The sequence below is a fragment of the Sorghum bicolor genome, chromosome 2 (assembly GCF_000003195.3).
Source record: "Sorghum bicolor cultivar BTx623 chromosome 2, Sorghum_bicolor_NCBIv3, whole genome shotgun sequence".
Lineage (NCBI taxonomy): Eukaryota > Viridiplantae > Streptophyta > Magnoliopsida > Poales > Poaceae > Sorghum > Sorghum bicolor.
Window position 1 is genome coordinate 66,069,618 of NC_012871.2, and position 21,101 is coordinate 66,090,718.

The 21,101-nt window shown below is 42.8% G+C and overlaps 2 protein-coding genes and 1 long non-coding RNA gene across 3 annotated transcripts; 1 reads left to right on the forward strand and 2 right to left on the reverse strand.

Moving 5' to 3' along the window:
• On the reverse strand, nucleotides 4,803-6,953 carry LOC8070909 (extracellular ribonuclease LE). Its single transcript, XM_002462697.2, has 4 exons — nucleotides 6,738-6,953; nucleotides 5,940-6,104; nucleotides 5,625-5,811; nucleotides 4,803-5,457 (listed from the first exon to the last, which is right to left on the reverse strand). The coding sequence occupies exons 1-4, from the start codon at nucleotides 6,843-6,845 to the stop codon at nucleotides 5,141-5,143; spliced, it is 777 nt and encodes a 258-aa protein (XP_002462742.1). The 5' UTR covers nucleotides 6,846-6,953; the 3' UTR covers nucleotides 4,803-5,140.
• LOC110432849 lies at nucleotides 11,934-12,648 on the reverse strand. Its single transcript, XR_002450116.1, has 2 exons — nucleotides 12,378-12,648; nucleotides 11,934-12,309 (listed from the first exon to the last, which is right to left on the reverse strand). It is a non-coding gene; the product is annotated as an uncharacterized LOC110432849 (long non-coding RNA).
• LOC8070910 (proteasome subunit alpha type-7-B) lies at nucleotides 15,955-19,550 on the forward strand. Its single transcript, XM_002460534.2, has 3 exons — nucleotides 15,955-16,273; nucleotides 16,362-16,776; nucleotides 19,162-19,550. The coding sequence occupies exons 1-3, from the start codon at nucleotides 16,101-16,103 to the stop codon at nucleotides 19,321-19,323; spliced, it is 750 nt and encodes a 249-aa protein (XP_002460579.1). The 5' UTR covers nucleotides 15,955-16,100; the 3' UTR covers nucleotides 19,324-19,550.

The following is a 21,101-nucleotide window of genomic DNA, read 5'->3' on the forward strand; positions in this document are numbered from 1 at the left end:
GAAGATATTGAAATATCGAGTGCTTTTGAGCTTCGTTCCCACATTTTTCTTCATCAAGCCAAGTTTTCAACATGTTTGTTACTCTTGGATATCTCTCTAAGGTTTGCGCGTGAGAACCCAAGCTTATGGAGTGCCATCAGACTTTTGTAGTTGAATCTTGAGATGTGGTAGGTGGACCGATCTGTGCGGATCCAAGATTCCCGTTGCCGCAAGTGTAACAAGAAGGAGGGGGGAGATGAGGCGCATCGGGTTTCGGCTTGGTTTTCTTTGACCTCATTTGAAATAGTATCTTTTTTGAAGGCAAAAACTGTGGGGGAAATCCCCACAACACTTCATTTTAAAAATTTTGTAAAAAAGAGCACAAACATACAACAAGAATTTAACTAAATGCATCTAGCCAAAAACAAAAGGCTGATCTAAGATCATCCTTGAACCGAAGGGATTGAAAGAGGCACTGGTTTTTGAAATTTCTGAACCAAATGTCAATGTGGACTGGTCCATTATTGAACACTTTATCATTTCTTAGCTTCCATATCTCCCAGGAGGCAATGACCACTACTTCCATAAAGAACGGGATGTTTTGCTGTTGTCTCGCGTGTGCCAGCCTGGGGGTACAAACTGAGGCGCGTGTTCCACTGCATACCAATCTTATCCCAACAACTCTTATAGAAAGGACAGTCAAAGAATAGGTGCATGTTATCTAGAGGACTAAAGATCGTTTTCTTAGGGTAGTAATCGATGGATAGAACAATTGAGCAACTCATCATGTAAGTCAATATGTTTCCTTGTAACTGATTAGGAACCTGAGTGTAAACTGAATAGGATCTGTAACCCTACTTTTCATACTATAATATATAAGGTAGGGAGCCCTCAATTGATATCAAGACAATCTAGGCTTTCATAGCTAGACAAGCACATCAACACCCGTGTAATTCTTAAGCATACAAGATAAGAGATTGATTCTTCCATTTTAAGTTATAATTATAAGTCATTCTCGATTTTCTAGGAACATAAATGTTATATATTTGAATATAGTCATTAAAAAATAATTAAAAAAGATGGAACGACTTACTATTTAGAAGGGATAAGAGGAGTACAATACAATGCTCTATCGGTCAACTCATCGGATTGTATTGTATCAAACCTATGCAGCCTTGTGAAAAATATATTTATTATGAAAAATATATTTTATAATATATTTAATGACCAGCATAAATTTTTGTATTTTTTATAAGTTTAGTCGGACAAAAAAATGACATAAGGTCTCTAGGATTTATTTATTTATTATTTTTTTAGAGAAAAATTTATTTATTTATTAGATAGACAATGGACCCGATCTCGCGGCCAGAGGGCCGGCCCACTGATCGACGCAGACGACAGGGATAAGGTGTTACAATCAGACGGGCCCAACCCGTCGCATGCATTGTGCGTCGTCGACTCGTCGTATATATATATACGGGACGAGGATATTCGGCAACGTGCTACAATGCACGTGATATAATACGCGCGTCTCGATCTGGTCGGCACGTAACGCCAGCGTACGTCTCCATGCGTGTATACGTACACAAGTGGCCGAACGAAAAGAGCGCGGACAAACCGGACATCATCGTCTCACTGTGTGGTTCCTACTAGCTAGCCTATATATCTAGCACGTGTAGCTATACCACACCACCGTATCCGTATGAGACGAGGCATTTCGTCATTCGAGTCTCCTCGTCGATAATTAACGTGCGTGTCGTCGTTGTCGTCCTGATCTGCTCTCCAATTGTGCGGAGGGAGGAGCGCGCAGCGAGCTCTGCTGCATGCAAGTGCACACGAGACACGAGCCTTTTTTTTTTTTTTCTTTTTTGACTACACGAGACGAGACACGAGCTAGCAGGGGGCCGGGCCGCGCCGGAGAGGACATCAGGGTCAGGCACGCGATCGATCGAGACAAGAGGACACGAGAGGACCAGCTGGTTATAGCACAAGCAGCTAGCTAGCTAGGGCGTGAAACGATAATGAAAGGTGCGTCCGTGGACGCGCACGATCGACTCGTCGCAGCTAGCATGCATATGCGTCGACGACGACGCGGCGGCGCCCGGCCCACCCGCATGCATCTGACAAATTATACTCGACGCTGTGCAACAGCAACCCTGTCAGTAGCGGAAGGGGGAGGACAATAATAATTCAGTCTGCGTACGTACGTGGGCGTGGGCGTGGGCACGGCTGGGCACGCCCAACGATCGATCGTCCTGCGACCGGCCGGCCAGCCACGCACGTCGATCGGATCGATCGGCCGGAGTCGGTCTCTAGCTAGGATATCGCCGCCGAACAAGGTGACAAGCCATGCCACGACGCATAGTACGGTTTCTCGATCAGTACACGCTGTTTGGACTGTTTACATAATTCTAGCAATATATGCTCGCGTCTTATATATTGAAGAAAGAATCAAAATTTCTTTCTTTCATTCATTTTTCACTCTTGGCCGTCCATCACCTCACTTCTATCCTTTTTCCATGTTCGTTCATCCCTCATCCCTGCCTTTGGTCATCGTCTCTCACTCTTAGGCCTTGTTTAGTTCTCAAAAAATTTTGCAAAATTTTTCAGATTCTCCGTCACATCGAATCTTTAGACGCATACATGGAGTATTAAATATAGACGAAAATAAAAACTAATTGCATAACTTGGTCGGAATTGACGAGACGAATCTTTTAAGCCTAGTTAGTCCATGATTGGACAATATTTGTCAAATACAAACGAAAGTGCTATAGTGCCTGTTTTGCAAAATTTTTTGGAACTAAACAAGGCCTTACTCGTCATGCTTTGAGTTTGCAATTGCAAAGCATTTGTTGCCATGCTACTCATGCAATAGCCAAGTCATTTGAGCCCGTTCGCGCCATGACAGTGAAAAGGCTTTCAATTATGGAACCTCCATATTACTTCAACCATAAAACTATAAGACAGTTTTTGTAACACCAAAGCATTTTAATCCACATAGAACTAGCCGGTGCGCGTACACTTCTTGTGCCCTTTCCAAACATAATTCTAAGTTGATTCATCACTACTTTAAACATCTGTTTCACATTGTGAAGCTCATCGATCGTCTCATTGCCATCAAAGGATTTCTTGTTTCAGCGGGACTCACATAACTCATCTTCTTGCACTATATATGACACACAATATTTTCCAAAACCATCTCAAATGAAAAACTCTTGTTGAGCACTTGTGTCTCCATATGAGGCCACCTGAAAAATTCTAAATTTGAATTATAAGATCTAAGAACTTAAAACTTATATTTGGATTCTTAAATGATTTCAAATATAAAAATCATCAATGACATAGTTTTAGGTCATGTCAACTACATAGTTTTAGATTTGCAATTTTAAAGTTTGTCTTCATTCAACCTCATATGAAAAAAATAAAAGAATAAAAGAGAGCAAAGAGACAACCAATTTTTTCGTGCGGTATCGGGTAGTTGCCACTACCCCCTAATTCGCATTGGAGCACCAATGAGTCGCAAAGACTCGATTACGCTCCCTTAAGTCATGAAGTTTAAGTCTTCACTAGTCAATACCCATTCTACTCTCCGGATTGCCAGGTTTCAAACTGAGCAAACCAATAGGAGCCTTCCCACAAGGTCACTTAGTCCTTCATTGGGACATCTAGGTGTTCACCAAGAGTAACAAACCTTTAGTAGCACCTTAATGAAAACCAAGCCAAGAACACTAAGTACACTCTCGCAGCTTGCAATATTGACTTGGATGGCTCCCAAATCCTTCATAAACTCCCTCTATACGTGTGCCGCACCTGGGGGCTAGGGTGAAAGAGCATCACAAAAATAATTTAGAGAATGCACACATATAAGGTGTGAAGGCCCAGTTGGATGATCCATTGTGCTCTATCCAGGTGCACTAGATCATATGGTGATCCTATATGGGTAAGTTTCCTAACAGTCACGAGGAATATGCCAAAATATGCCTCATCAAATGACCCACTGTGGGTTAGATCGACACCATTGGATCATACAATTTGGCTACTTGACACATAACCGATGTTCACCATCATCGGATTAACCTTGACCTTTTGTGAGAGGCGGATCACTTGCCCACCTCGGTTAAAATTACAGTAGTAGGATCCACGGGCGCACCAGATCATATGGTGAAACATAGTACCTTGTCATAAATCTACTTCTACTCAGGTACTATACCCCCTTATTCCTTATCATCGATTGTTTTGGCTGGCCAGCAATTAGGATTGCCCTATTAATTAAATTACCCATGGAAAATTTAGATTAACTTACTTACTAGTGTAACTATATATTATATCATGTAGGTACCATACTAAGAGTCTAATATTTGTGTAGGTTTTCTCTCTTTTTTTAACTAGCAAACATATATTTGTGTTGCAACAAGATCTTCAACTTGTTGCGTGGCTGCTGAGACAACTTGTGGCTTCGAGATAGCCATATGTTTCCATTCATCTAGGAATTGAACTCCGACTTCGTACTATGTTTGCACGTGTTGCTCTAACTGGTATGAGTACGAGAGGTTAGAGATTTATTGAGATCCATCATGTCACGTGTTTTATTTCGTCTTGGGATCAAACTCACACCACGCCCGAACACTTGACTTGTGTATGGACATGTGAGAGAGTGGTGGACCATGGAAACAATTTGTATTTCAATTCTTTTGGAATTGGACTAATACACTTCTCTTACTCGTATTACACTACTCTTACATGTATAGGCACAGGAGAGCGACATTGATTCCATGGATCCCCAACGAATGATTATGAACAAAGAAACATTTCGCTCTTTAATATTAGGAAATAGAAATAGAATAGACGATTGGAAAGGCCACCGGGTAGCTCTCAAGGTTTATTTCCTTAATATACAGGTGGAAAAAAGGTCGAATAAACAAAGCCGCCACACTTATTCGCTGGGCATCACCGTGCATTGCCCAGATCGAGCGAGTGAGGATCAAGGCAGAAAACATTATTATTCCATACGCACGTCACTGAACGCACGCAAAAACTGACGAAATTAAAGACGAGCTAGGTAGATCATGGATGATGGATCGTCGGCGGGCGGTGGCTCGATCCGGCAACGACGAAACGCAAACTCACGAAAATGCAGAGGGATCGACGATCGCATCAGAGATCAGTTGTCCATGGCGAGGCCAGGCAGCACGAAAGGGTCGGCTGAATCGTAGAAGTCGGCGGACTCGTCGCTGAGCTGCTGCTTGAGCATCCACTTCTTGTAGGGGTGGAAGAGGACGGAATTGGAGCAGGTGTACTTGGCCGGCGCGGGGCAGTCGATGAACGTCCCGTTGCCGTTCGCGCAGAAGTAGAGCTGGTACAGCATGTACTTGTCGAAGGGCCCCTTGCTGCACTGGATCACCGGCTCCGCGTTGATCCCGCTCTTGAACACCTTCTTGATCGCCTTCAACCCGTAGAGCTCGAAGTCATCCTCGATACCTGCAGCAAAAGATCCATGCATATATATGGGCCAGCATCAGCTCTCGTAACATAGATACAGCAAGCTACTCAGCTCTGAATCCGTTCACTTTATAAGCCGCAAATAAATCAGCGAACAATGCTTTTAGCCATGACTTTATTTAAACAAGCGAACATGCTCAGTTTACCATTTTGTTTTAGGCGAACGAGGGGGTTGATCTTGCTACGGAAGGAGAGGGCCTTCTCGAAGTAGGCTTTCTCGTCGAGGCCGGAGCAGGCGCCGGCCTTCTTCCAGGCGTTCTTCCAGCTTCTCTGGCCGTTGTTGGCGGGGCACTTGATGTTGATCCAGTACTGCTCCAGGCCGATGCCGGTAATCTGTCGAGATGGACATTGCACACAGACACACACACACATTAAAGGTACTACGGTGTCACACCTACGACGACAACACTAGATGTGCATATATATGGCGATCGAGCTGGAGCGAGAGTCTACGGACGTACCAGGTTAGGGTTGTAAGGAGCTTGATTGCTGCATTCCGTCAGTGCAGCGTTGGTGGTCGCGTTGTAGACGGTGAGGCCCGTTATGTAGAAGTCGCGCGCCGGCGAGACGCCGGTCGTCGGCTTGCAGCATCCAGCGTTGGTCTGCTCGCAGTATGCTCCTGGCCACTGCGTGCGTGCGTACGTCCATGATCGAGCACACCATCCATGCGCAAAATAGAGTTGATCAGGGAATTACGTTCAGCCATTTTATTAACGAAAACTAAAACAAAATAAAAAAAAAATAAAACAAGTTCCTGCAAGATTGTACAGTGTGTCGTTCTCTCCTCGTACATACGTCCATGCCTATATATATGTGTGATGACAAGGCCAGTGCGATAATTTGCCTCTCACCAATCAAATTATCGTCCAAAACTCAGGAAAAACGGGCCAGTGGTCCATGAGAAATCTGCTTATGGGTTCCACATGTATCGTCGTCTCCGGAGTTGTTCATTTCACTTGTTATTGTATATAGACTCATGCATATTACATATTACATTTTGATCTGCAGATTAATTAATAATGAGAACGACATCCGTGCACATATCCATAATCCATGCAGGGTTTAGCCTTCTATAATAGTTAGCAGGACACACAAATTTTAGGATCATATATAGGTTCTTGCCTGTTTTTTTCATGCCATTATAACTGAATTAACCTGATATATAGTAAGACCTATATATCTCAATTAATGATACTAACAGTAGCTAGTACAAAATACACATAGTGACTGAAGGAAATAGCTAAGCTCCCCGTGCGTACCAGAAGAGCAAGCTGGTAGTAGATACCGGAGGAGTCATCAGCAATTGCGGGAGAAGCTACTAGCAGCAAGCCAAGGAGGCACAGGAGTGGGATCCTGGAGGAAGCCATATGGAAATGGAATGCACCCCGGCCCTCGCTAGCTCTCACGAGACGAGCGCGACTCGCGATCTACCACGAATGGCACCGATGAGCATGGCCTCCATCGCGTGGCTACTTATAGGCAGACGAGAGCGCGTCCGCACCACATTTTATCTCTATTCTACACCTAAAAAATAATACAAAAGAGGCCGGCCGCGCCGGTATCGTCGGCTCACCCTGCTCAGCTCGTCCCTGGATTTTTTTTACTCAACTCCACGAAATCAGAATCAGATATCAAATCAAATCGTTCTAAATCTGAATAAAAAAAAAGAAAATATCGAACTCAATCAAATAAAAACTGAAAATGTAATACAAGTCTGGTGCTGCAGCTAAACTTGAACTCGACCTTGCATCGCATGCGCGAGGGCTCGTGGACCACCAGACTTGGCTTACCTTATAAATAAATTATATTAGGCTTGCTCTAAAACCTGCTCTCGCACATGATCCGATCCGGTCGCAAACCCGAGACCTGTGGGGCAAAAAAACACTCTGTAGGCCTTGTTTGGATGTAGTCGGATTCGTATCAATCCACATGTGTTGGGGTGGATTGGAGTGGAACTTCAGCTAAATTCCACCCAAATCCACACCAACACACGTGGATTGAGGTAAATCCGACAACATCCAAACAAGACCGTATGATTGAGAGAACCCATGCAGTACTTAGCAGTCAATTGTGCCTTGTCGTTATCAATGTGAAGCAGACCTATTTTGTGTATGGTTGGAGGAATGTGGAGACAGCTTTATATTTTCTATATAACTAGATTTATAGATTTCTTCATATGTTTATCAAGCATAAGGTGTGTTCATGTAGTTGTACGTAAAAATTCGTTATCTCCGCGCTTCACTAATATTTGTGGGCTCTACGTGTTGTGCTCCTCTCTCATCCATTGCAATAATATAAGTGCAAGCATGTGGTACAGTACAATGGTTGATGAAAATAATCATCCATTGCAAACATTTAGTTTTGGAGAGAACCCCACAGCAAATTTAACGTGGGTATACAGTATTCCGGCATCTACATGAGTTATATATTGATCACTCAACCAATTAATCCTAGCTTATTATTATGCCTTCACCAGTGGCCTTCTCAGAACTCAGATCGATCTTGTGATGCATGAGTTGTCAGCTGAGGAAACGATGCCTTACATCGCAGGGCAATCGAACCATGCATGCATGCTCTTTAGTCTTTAGGCACGAACCCAATCCAATTAAACTAGGATAAGGTGCATATATACTCATTAAACAACCAGTGTACAAGGAAATGTTATTTACCAGAGGGCTGCACGAATTCTTTTATCAAGAGAGAGGATAATTTTTATCTGGCCTAGGCCCTGCACAAGCGTTTGATATATATGTTGAAAAAAAAGGGAGAGGCAATAACCAAATCCATCCTATTCGGTAGACTTTTTGCCATACATCAAAGTATCGAACCCACACCTCTGGAGAAGGTCTTACACCTCTAGTCAACAGGTGACGAATAAAAGCTCTTAGAAAGCTCTCAAAACACAAACCAAGCAAGCCACCAATTATACTAAAGCATTCTTTTTGAAACACTATTGTGCATTTTGAGTGATGGGAGGCTATTCTTGCATATGTATTGTGTCTTTTAATTTACATGAGATATCACTACTACAAAATTGTATTTCTCATCGAAATTTACAACTTTGGCATTGGTCGTTTCATCATCCGAGATTGTTTAACATTTGAATTTCAAAACGCGTTATACTTTTAGGACCTTAAATAATTTTAAATAAGAAAAATTATCAACTACAAAGTTATTATCATCGAGTATACAATTTTGGTTTTGGTCAATTTTCCGTTTGAGGACGTTTGAATTTTTTCTGAAAATTTCATAATGTTAAAACTCCAAATATAAATTTGGGACCACAATAATTTCTAATAAAAAAGTGGGTTAACTACAAAGCTGTAAATCTCATCACTTTTTCATCTGAGGCCGTTTGGACAATTCGAAAAATCTGAATTTTGATAAATGTGAACTTCAGACAATATTTTGGGACTATAAATGGTTTAAAATTGAAAATTCAACAAGTAGAAGTTGTAGACCTTATCGAAACTTACAACTCTAATATGAAGTTCGTTTCCATCCAACTCAATCTGAGAAAAATATTAGTTTTATTATACTGCAACATATAGTCATCACCGCTAACACATAAGCCAAACGGCAAAAATGATTTCATCATCAGAAAGTAACCCAGATCAACAATGATGATGGACTATCTCCAGCGGTTTGTAACACGAACCGCTAATGATAATTGTCTCCATTTTCACTAACTGTTCGTAATACGAACCAATGGCTAACGGTTCATAACAACACGAACCGGCAGCCAAAACGGCTTAGAGCAAACCGACGATAAAATTAGCGGTGGTGACGATAAATTATGCAGTGGTGGATGATCGACCTTAATTTTGATCTCCTAGAAACAATTTCAGTCAGTGCCGAGCTGCTCGGATTATTGCTACTGCGTCTAAAGATACTTCCACAGAAGCCGCCATTCGTTTGAGCACGTTATTCATTGCTGTGTACATGCAGCAAGCAGCTAGGGCATGAGTGCGACGCCTACCTTGTGAGCCACTCGTCTCGCGTTCGATTGGATAGCCATAGCCTTGCACCGTGCACGTCTACCGCAGGCACACGACCGCACTGAGTATGACCACACCAGCACCCCACCACCCCCCTGTAGTATATATAGCCACGTGTTTAGTTCACGAAAAAAAATTGCTATGGTATATATAGCCATGTTTAGTTTGTCAAATAAAATTTTTTATATATCACATTGGATATATCCAAAAATATTTAGAAGGGATTTTTTATACTAATAAAAAAAGAATTAATTAGATTTAGAAGATTCGTCTTATAATTTATAATTAAAAAATATAATTAGTTTTTTTTGTCTGTCTTTAATGTTTCATATATGTGTCAAAGATTTTATAAGACGGGCGTAAAGTTTTTAGTTAAAAAACTAAACTGAGTCCGACGAAAAGGACGTAGGAGTACGTATTTTGCAGTACGACGCGACGTGAGGCGTGGCACCTACCGACCGGGCCACCCAATAGACGTGGGCGAAACGACATGTAGCCCAACAGCCTCGATGGATCGTTCTGCCAGGCCCACGTGCACGTCCACGTTGTGAATGATGAAGGAATCCTCCCACAATCGTCACTCGTGAGTCGGGACTCGTCAGCTTGGACCGTGAGGCTCACGTTACTGCAGCCCTGTTATCTCCTAGCGGAAAGGAGAATGAGGCAGAAAAATGAAAAATAAAATTCAAATGCTTTGATTTCTCACTATATAAAGTTAATATTTTTTCTCGAATAATATAAAGTCAATAATCTAATTGAGAATAAGATTCAAACATTCTTCATGTTTTTTATCTATATAGTCCATATTCTAAATTACTATCTAAAATCATTATTAGAATTTGATCCAAACAATGTCTAAGTTTGGGCCGCTCACCCTTTTGTTCATGTGCAACTCCGTGGCTTTGTTAAGCATGCCGGGGAGGGCCAGAGGGGGACACACTTTCTACCTTGCGAGCATTCAGTTTCACTTTCACACCACGTACAATGCAAAAGGCGCTTAGATAGAAAGAGAAAAATACTTTTGTAACTAAGCGTTTCTTTATAACCTTAATCTACAACGCAACACGTATTTGAAGGCGCTTAAGTTCCGACTGTTACGTTGCATGCAAACACCAGTATCGGAGCCGGTCCAGGCGTTGATGCTTCACGGAGTGGTGAATCTATTTTTAAGCGCCCGCTCAGGACTCCACCGTGGCAAAAAAAGCTATTTAACGGCCAATACCTGATCATAAGCGCCCAGCGTTGTACAAGCCCTAACTCGAATATCTTACCTCATACCTCCACAACTTTGAAATCATTTAAATTAGGTATCTAGGTTTGAAATAGTTGTAATGTGGTTTCATAATTTTGAAGTTAAAAATCCGATAAAGTCCTGATACGATTTTTAAACCTAAAAAAACACAAGGCTTCTAAGAAAATTGTAAAGATAAATCGAAACACAAGACACTGATACAAAATATGTAGAGCTTATGAATATATATATATATATATATATATATATATATATATATGACACATTTCTTCTACTCGTGCGTGTATGTACTCGTACCTGCGAGTACATGCACGGGAGAGTCGTCCAACCAGTTCTGAAACAAGAAACGTCGGATAGGAAACGGAGAGGGTGCGGCCCGCCGTTAAGCTCTCGTAACGGGTTTGGGTAGAACCCAATTGTTTTTGTCGTTTGCAAGCACAAAGTATTCCACATGCACGCGTATATATGGGTACTTGTTGGTATACACGTGAATATTATTTATTAATTATCTGAGATGCATCTGGTCGGATAACTATATATTAATTAGCGGAGACCATATATATAGACATATTTGGACATGTATATATATATATATGTTAGTACATGTACATACTTCTAAGATGGTTGAGTATATATACATATACTTTTCTTCGTATAAGAGAGTATGCGTATATACCATTTTACTATTTTGACAAATACATACTACTTTTTGGTACGCACGTACGGTGTGCAAGACTGCATACTTTTTTTAATTTATTTATGATTATATATATGGTGTGTTGTTTATTGGTAGTACGTATGAATATATACTGCTTTGAAAGTATGAGTGGATACATTCTTTTTTTTAAAAAAATGAGTATATCTGCATACTGCTTTTGAATGTAAGAATAGATACTTTTTATGATAAAAATGAGTATATTTGCATACATGTGCTATAAGAAAAGTATATGCTAGTACTATGTGTTTTTACTTTTGTTGATAAATGAGTATATGTATATACCTTTTCGACATACATTATTGATGAAATGTGTACGTGGTAATATTGAGTACAAACATGCAAGGAATGTAACTGTATGCTACTATTGAGTATCTAACAAAAGGAAAATATAATATTTTACTAGAACTCGATCTAATCTAAAAGTATCGAGTGACACTGCTACAAATAATTATGTGGAGTAAATCATGCTCTGTCATCCTGTCCGGCATTCTCTCGAAGCATCAAACACCTTGAAATATTTATCTGTCTGAGAAGTAATGTTACATTTACGAATAAGATTTATCTGTCTGAAAGTAATGTTACATTCACGAATCTAGGTATCAGGTGATACTCTAATCTAAAAACAGTATATTTGCCAAGTGATCTTCTCCAGGTAGAACTATAGCCTAGAACGGAATAGATAAAATCATATCCATGAGTTCTGACGCAAGGGAAAAAACAATATTACAAACCGGTAATATGCATATTTGTCGACGACAAGTATGAGAAGCAAAGCCCGCCGCCACCAGAACTTTAGAAGGGACATAAACGCCTCAATGCGATAACAGCTAGATTAATGGAATCAACTGTGCCGGATCTACAAGCTGCAAAGGGATTTGATTGGAATAAACAAATCGATAATAACAGGATAGATTAGGACTCTCAACCAAACCTGGATCTGTGTTCTTCACGATTTTCCTGGTCGCCGCCGCTAGGGGATGTCATAGTCGGCTTGTTGTTGGGTGGGCCTCTCGACCATGGGGGGCCATCACCATTGGGCGGGCTACGCCGGCGTCGTCCGTGCTGGTTGAGAGGATGGAGGAGGGAGACGGCTCCAGGAGCGACCTTGGCGGTGGCGAAGCAAGAAAGCATGAGGACGGCGGTGACAAAATCCGCTAATTTCGGATCTCCCGATGGCTGAGCGGCGACGGGGCTGGATGATGACCGTATATACATATGTTCCTAATGGGTAACGACGGTGTGATCCAATAAGCATGGATGTCATCGACCCGTTAGCTCCAGACGGCGTGCATCGCGTCGTGGACTAACAAGCCGGAGTAGATATACGTGTAGAAGGGAAATTCCCTATATATATATATATATATATATATATATATATATATATATATATATATATATATATATATATATATATATATATATATATATATATATATATATATGGAGAATCTTTCACGAAATTATATTATCATTGGCACTTACACTACACCCCTATGAAGTGATGGTATCCGTGACACTTTGTGACACACCCATGTGGGCCAGGGATGGACCAAACTCAATTCTTGGGATACAGTTGATTACTCGTTAGGTTTTGTAGAAATTAAGTATATATAGTGTATGTTTCGTACCATTATCTAAAAACATTCTATAATTTGTATATTCGTGGGGGAAAAAAGTTTGCTAGCCTAGTAGATTTCTTTCCTCCATCGCCTTAGCCCATCAATCCATCATTTTTAAAAGGCCCCCATCTGCATACTGCAAAGCAACATTTTTGGCTGAGTTGGTCAAATCCTTAGAGCATCTCCAACAGTTTTATAAACTACTCCTACTTGCTATAATTTAGCAAGTTGCTATTTTCGGCCTCCGCACGCGCATTTATCCGTGCGTGTATCCCTCGCGCATCCGCCGCACAGGGGCTGTGCAGCTGCTGCTGCCGCTGTTGTTCTGCTGCTCTGGCTGCTGCTGTTATGCTGCTCTGCCGCTCCTGTGTTGCCATGATGCCATGACCTGCATGCGTTGATGCAGTGCTTCGTGTGCTCGGTCTATTGATGTGACTCTTGACGGTGCTTCCCATCATGCTGGTTGCAGCACCTGTGCTTCCCATCATGGGTCATGTATCCACCATGCATCATGCATATATGCTTCATCATGCATCATGACCCATCATGATGTGAGCAGGAGCAATATTTCATCATGCATCATGTACCGTACTCTGATTCATAAAATATAAATCCAATGGACAGACCCATATACAGATGGATCCAGTAGAATATGAGCCTACTTTTTAAATTTTACCAAGTTAAAATAGCAAACTATTGGAGATACTCTACTTTTTCACTTGGTATATGTTTTAGCAAGTTGCCAAATCACAAGATTTACCAAGTGGATTTTAGCAAACTATTGGAGACGCTCTAAGAGACTCAAGCAAATTGTTGAAATGGTCATGGTCGTGATTGTTCATCAATTAACTTTCATAATAAAACAATATAGTGAGCATCAATTACAAGAAAGCCATATATGTCATTGTGTCTAGATTGGTTTGCATTTTTTAATTCTAAAACATGAAGGGGTTTCACTTTGAAATTCTAAATATCCATTTTCGAAATATTGGACCCACTCCTAATATTGAGTAGTATGATAGATGATGACATGGCAAACCAAATCTCGTGACACCAATGATCGTGATGACGCCATACTATGAAGGTAGCCACTGTGGGCATGCAAAGGCACATGCATCCACAACGAGATATTATATGCGCTAAGGATTAAGCAGTGGATGCGTCATGCAACTAATGAAGCATCTTAAGGTACAGTCTCATAGACAGTTAGATATTGCTCGAAGGGCATCCATCTAATGTGACATGAGAAGTTTGTCAAGGCTTGGATCTTGGCTTTGTAGGGGAAATATCAAACTAGTGAAGCGAGAAAACCAAATAAAAGATATCCATCTTGTTTTGAAAAATATCAATGGAAACGTAGGAAACTATGGTGAACTAGAATTCTAGATGGACAAATATTTGTATCTCCACTTTGTTTTGCTCTCTCATTAGTTCTTACTTTTGATCCATGTTTCCCACTCGATCTAATTGGTTATATGTATTTCTAAGTGTATATGATTTTCAACTATTAATTGACTCATCAAGCTCATCTCCATGTTCGGTTGAGCTAGCTAAGTTTATTCTATTTTCTGAAACTAGTCACGACACCATGCTTAGGGATAGAAAGCAATCCAATCTTTGATTTCCTAGCTAGGTGGGATGGAATTTTTTTTGTTCCATGGGGAAGAAAACAGGGAATGATTCATTCCATATGTGGCGAGGGGGGACGGGGGATGGTTCTCAGTCCCTCTTCCCCATGTCTCTATTTACAGTCCATTTGCTCTGGGTCCATATAGCCTACCAAAATATCCTTTGCCCTACCCTAAAGGCCCCAACGGTCCAACACCATCCCACGCCTAAGGATGAAAGTGGGGCGGCGTTGAGCAACCCACCCCACGTCCACATCAATTGCAACTGTTATGCGGGTTGCAGCCGAAGCCCACGTCTTGCCGCTCTCTGTCCGTGGGTTAGAGTGATAGCCAGTAAAGTGCCACAACGCAAGAACTCCTTGTCCTCCACCGTTGACTCAAAGGTCTACTCCAATCCCACAGACATCTTCCTGCGCCTGTGGAGCTCGGACATCGGGGCTTCTTTTGCCACAAGATGACCATGGCGCCAGTGTGTCCGTGCTTTCGGTGCCTGTCGTCAAGAAGAGGAACATGATGATCAAGGAAGAGCCACAGGAGTTGCTCATTTGTCTTAGGTATGACTCCTCAGCACCATCCAACGAGAGACGGAGGTGGCCGAGGCGTGGGAGGAGTACCAGATGTTCTTTTGAGTTCGCCGGTGAAGAGCTGGGACATATCGATGGCCGGCACGACGGCTTATCGCTCTTCCCGCCGCTTGATGTGCTTGCTTGACGCATCCATGGACATGGCGTTCAAAGTGAAGACGTACCAAGCACCACCGATATCGTCGAGTTTGCCCTCTGCGGTTATGCTGCCTACCTCAACTTCACTGCCTCCTCCTTGCAGTCGCAGAAGCACACCGCCCCCATCCACATCGGCTGCCCAAGCCACACCCGCACCCTCCGCGATGCCGTCGTACCAGGCAGACAACGTCACAGCAACAATGTATGTGGGTTGCGGGTTTGCCGCTGGGAATATGTGGGTTCGGCAGTTCAACCCACTCTAAATGGTCTGTCATGGCAGTCCAGCATGTTAGCAGCGGAGCAGCCCAGTGGGTTGGCGCCATGGCCTGCCCCAACTTGCATCCATACCCATGCCACTACTGGGCTTGCTCCTCTCTTCTCTACCCCTAATCAAGTCGCTCCAAAAAAAAAAAAGGTGAGTTGCGCCCACCGATATTTTGCCCTGGCTTAAAGCACGGCCTTTCACAGCCACTTACCAGCCCAGCCCAGCCCACCAAACCGCAGGCAAGACGGACACAAACCCGAAAGAAACACGAAGACCAAGTAGAAACAGACCCTTTTCCTTCCCCTAAGCCCGCTGAACAAGAAAAGGCCCAGATACACACAGCAAACCAGCAAAGGCACGACCACCACCGCCGGCCGGGGGAAGCAAGCTCAAACCCTAACCGCCGGCGACGCCAGCACGATGGCCCGCTACGACCGCGCGATCACCGTCTTCTCCCCCGACGGCCACCTCTTCCAGGTCGAGTACGCCCTCGAGGCCGTCCGCAAGGGAAACGCCGCCGTCGGCGTCCGCGGCACGGACACCGTCGTCCTCGGCGTCGAGAAGAAGTCCACCCCCAAGCTCCAGGACTCCAGGTAGCAAACCCTCCCTTCGATCCTCGTACCAGATCTCGCGATCCCCGCCTCAAACTCATATCTCTGGCCCGAATTTCTGTCTCCCCAGGTCCGTGCGCAAGATCGCGTGCCTCGACACCCACATCGCGCTGGCGTGCGCGGGGCTGAAGGCGGACGCGCGCGTTCTCATCAACCGCGCGCGGGTCGAGTGCCAGAGCCACCGACTCACCGTCGAGGACCCCGTCACCGTTGAGTACATCACCCGCTACATCGCTGGGCTGCAGCAGAAGTATACACAGAGTGGTGGAGTCCGCCCCTTCGGCCTCTCCACTCTCATTGTCGGCTTCGACCCCTACACCGACAAGCCGGCGCTGTACCAGACCGACCCATCCGGTACCTTCTCTGCTTGGAAGGCCAACGCCACGGGAAGGAACTCCAACTCTATGCGTGAGTTTCTGGAGAAGAACTACAAGGAGACCTCCGGCAAGGAGACCATCAAGCTTGCTATCCGTGCACTTTTAGAGGTATATCTTAAATAAATTGAGTTTTAAATTTAAATTTCCTGCAATTTACACAACATGCTATAAATCTAATGAAGTCTAGGTTTTGCCGATGTTTTGATTTGATTCAAATGTTTCTATTCTTTCTGCTTAAGGAATTTACAATATAACAGTTGTAGAGCATAATTAGCATGATCAGGGATAACCAAATGTGTTACTTTTCTGCCTAAGCCTAGTGTAAACCAAACAAGTTTTCATGGCAACTATAATCTGGGTATCCATCTTTGTTCACCGCCTATCAGGTCATGTAGTTTCCACTTTTATTATGGAGTAAATTGCAGGGCCGGTCCTTAAAGTATTATGTGGTTTTCATCTTGGTCCTCAAACTATGAAATCGCACGTCTGACTCCCTAATGTATTTAAGTGATCTCATCTAGGTCCCCAAACTACGAAATCGCACGTCTGACTCCCTAATGTATTTAAGTGATCTCATCTAGGTCCAAAATACACATAAGGAGGGTTAGAAGCTGACATAGTCATCCATATGGATATGATTTAAGCACATGACTCCTGATTTAAGCCCACGCGTGCGGCCGCCGGCTCTCCCCTGCTCACAATCACAGCGCCCGCGGCATACGACCTGGTCATGTAGGCGGCAATGGCGGCTGGTTATGCTGCCGAGCAGGGTGAGGTAGACATGGGAGGGGAGGGGCTTGGTCTGCGGTCATCGGTGATACACTCGCTCGCGTAACCAGCCGTCATTGTAACCTACATGACCAGGTCGTATATCGCGGGCGCTGTGATGGTGAGCAAGGGCAAGCCAGTGGCTGCACGCGTGGACTTAAATCAGGGGTCATGTGCTAAAATAATATTCATGTGGATGATCATGTCAGCTTCTAACCCTCCTATATGTGTATTTTGGATCTAGATGAGATCACTTAAATACATTAGGGAGTTAGATGTGCGATTTCGTAGTTTGAGGACCTAGATGAAATCACTTAAATACATCTGGGAGCTAGACGTGCGATTTCATAGTTTGGGGACCTGGATGAAAACCACGCAATACTTTAAGGACCGGCCGTGCAATTTACTCTTTATTATGTTTGGTGCTGGGAATCATAACAAGCTCTTGGAGCAATAGTTTAACAAATGATAAATCTATTCCTGACTTGAGTTGTTTATTGAGCATGAGTTGCTTGAGGTATCTCTGGATTTGTCATTCTTAAGGCATTGACTTTGCTTCAGGTATTTTATACATGGCCAATAAGATATTAGCTAGTAATGCCTGGTTTTCTTTTTAAAAAAATGTGCAGATTATGTTTTCATTAGATCATACAAAAAAGCAAACTTAACGCAAAACTGGAATCATATCCATTACAGTACCTCCTATCAAAAACTAGGTAAAAACATGGAAGAACTGAGTGATGTTGCACTAGATTTTTCATCTGTACTGAAGTGCATAGGATATTTTGCATCTGTGATAAATGTTCACGGCAACTGCGGACTTATGGATTTCCTCTGTATCAGCTTGTGTTTGTCCTACTCACCATAATTTGCAAATTAGATAGCAAATGATGTCGGATTATTATAATTAGCATTGGGTGTGTACTAAGGTGATTTTAGCGCCTCCCTGATATGTACCTGCTGCCCCCTGGGACCAATTCAGCTCCCCCCTGATATCTATCTTGCCCCTATCAGCACATTCAGCTCCCTCTCTTGTCAAAGATTTTTTTTCTCAATACTTCCATCTTTTGACAGTTAAAAGTAAACTTAATTCGGACTACACCATTCTAGATTTTTATTGAAAAAGTTAGGAAATTCCCTTTGTTTAGGCAAAGGATGGACTGTTACCCAATTGGTCCACTCCCTGCATGGTAAAAGAAAACCTCATTCAGGACCTATTCAAAATACCAAACTATGATTTATAATTTTACACCATTTAAAATGGTAGGGTAAGTGGGGGGCCTGAAATCTCCATAAGGCTGTCAATTGGTAGGTGTAAAAAAGTTTTCAGTATGCTAGGACGGTGAACATTGCTGTGCTTCCACAGCTTGTACAAATGAAGATTTGTAAACGTACTCCGTCAAGTGCTCTTATGCATATGAAGTTGTGGGTTGAACTGTGTAATATTGATAGTGTCTACACCAGGCCATGAAATTACGCTAGTTCATGATGACTGATTATAGTATTCTATGGTTAGAACATTTTCAAATCCCTACTCTTTAGTCTTTAGTGGGATGGTATTTACTCTCTGTGTCAATTTTTTGAATACAAGAATTCTTTTGCAGCGAGGAACCTCTCAGGGGAGCTTGTTGATCTTTCTTCAAAATTTGTTAATATTTCTTTTGTCATTATGCTACGACTTGTTTCTTTAGTTCCGTGATATTGACAGAATGGCAATCCTGTTAGGTTGTTGAAAGTGGTGGGAAGAACATCGAGGTTGCAGTGATGACAAAGAAGGATGGTCTCCGGGAACTCGAGGAGGCTGAGATTGATGAATATGTTGCCGAGATTGAGGCAGAGAAGGCTGCAGCGGAGGCTGCAAAGAAGGGAGCCCCGAAGGACACCTAATTCCTGTCTTGTGCTATGCCTCCCTTCAACACTGTGTGCCTGGTTTTTATGTTCCATAGCACCATCTTAACTGTTTTAGAAGGATGCTAGATCTTTAGGTGAAACTATGCTCAGGTGCCTGTGGCACAAATGATGTAATGTGCTCATCTACATGCCTTCTATGGAAATTTTCAATTTCGTCTACTGTGTCATCTGGACAGTAATAGTTCAAACGTTTTCTACTTGATGATTCCTTGTCATGACTCATGCATTCTCTTGGGCCTGGGCCGGGGCCTGTGGGCTGTGGGATTCTAAGTTTTGCAGCCTGAGAATGTTCGTCTAATTTGTTGATGAGGAATAGGATGGTCTGTTTTTGCGTCTTTTGCTTACTTAAAAAAAATGATGAGGAATAGGGTGGTTTTTTTTCCGTCTTTTGCTTACTTCTTCAGCGGTGCTGTGATTGATTCCACGGTATCACTTGGAGCCGGTTTTATCTGGCTGAATCTTACGCATCTGGGCACTATATATTTATAAACAGGATGACACCATGGTTTCTCCTAGTCGGTCTGGCTGTGTCATTTCGGTTGATGATAATCTCAGATGATAACGATGGTGCTTTCACCGTAATGTCACGCTGCTTCACAATATTTTCAGTTCAAGGCGATAATTAATGCTGCTGCTTTCTTCTACCTGTCGTATTTGCCCTGAAGAGTCAATCAACTAGTTGCGAGCTGTAGTCTCTTTGCTTCTCTCACACAGCACGAGCAAAACCTGGTGCACAGAAGAGATCACTGGCGACTTTGCTCCCTCCGCTACACGTCAGAGCACCCTATTCTCCTCCACTTTACATCACAGCTGATTGCAGAAGCCATAACAGAAGGTGCAAATTTGCAGTATTCTTCAAGTTTACATCACTGTGGATTTCTAGAACATGGAAAAAAGAATAAATTTCCATACATTTTTGTCTGCCTGTTATGAAGTTATGATGCATGAAGCAACCAACTCAGCTGCCGCGGGCTCCGTCAGGCAGTGGACTCTGTTTATTTACTGATTATTAGCACGTCAGGTGAGGCCAGGCGTCAGGGGCTCAGGGCAGGGCATCATCATAGGCTGCCAAACGTGGCCTGCTGTTTTTCAAAGATGGATAACACTAAACCTGACGTGCCCGAAAACATGAGCGGCTAACTACTTCGGAGAAAGAAAACGGCATGATGTGAAGGTGATGCGCTCGCATGTTATGCTATGCTATGTACACCAGGCGTGCACTCAAACACTAGCAGAGCGTCAGCCATGTCTTGGTTTCTCTGGGCTGCTGGGCACGCACGTTTCAAGTGTCACCGGCTCATCATCCAGTCCCCACGGTGAATGGATGAAGACCTGAAACTCTTCGATGTGTGAGTGTGAGTCATTTTTTTTTTGGCAGGGATGATCTGGGGTTTTGTTAATTGTTTCCAAGAGCGACATGTCGTACGTCAGATGAGATCTCTGAATCAGCAGAGAGACTGAATTTCTGATCCCCTGCTGTGGTGAAGAACCATGGTAAATCCTGGATATGCGTCTCACTGTCTCACTGATAATGTCTAGACGAATTTGAAGGCTATATATATATATATATATATATATATATATATATACAGATCAGTAGGGGTTGACTCCTGATTAGATTGAAAAGAAAAAAAACAGACAGTTCACAGTTACAGCCCTGTTTGGAACTATGAATATCTCCTGATCTCTCTACAGGGACATGAACTGAACTATTTCTTCTGCCTTATCAAAAAAAGAAAACCGGCCTATTTCTT

Excerpts from the sequence above, each read along its gene's own strand:
- LOC8070910 (XM_002460534.2), top strand. The coding sequence starts at position 16,101 with ATGGCCCGCTACGACCGCGCGATCACCGTCTTCTCCCCCGACGGCCAC. Across the intron at positions 16,274-16,361 it reads CCCAAGCTCCAGGACTCCAG|GTCCGTGCGCAAGATCGCGT; the intron begins GTAGCAAACCCT and ends CTGTCTCCCCAG. Across the intron at positions 16,777-19,161 it reads CTATCCGTGCACTTTTAGAG|GTTGTTGAAAGTGGTGGGAA; the intron begins GTATATCTTAAA and ends CAATCCTGTTAG.
- LOC8070909 (XM_002462697.2), bottom strand. The coding sequence starts at position 6,845 with ATGGCTTCCTCCAGGATCCCACTCCTGTGCCTCCTTGGCTTGCTGCTA. Across the intron at positions 5,812-5,939 it reads CTCCTTACAACCCTAACCTG|ATTACCGGCATCGGCCTGGA; the intron begins GTACGTCCGTAG and ends CCATCTCGACAG. Across the intron at positions 5,458-5,624 it reads CGTTCGCCTAAAACAAAATG|GTATCGAGGATGACTTCGAG; the intron begins GTAAACTGAGCA and ends CTTTTGCTGCAG.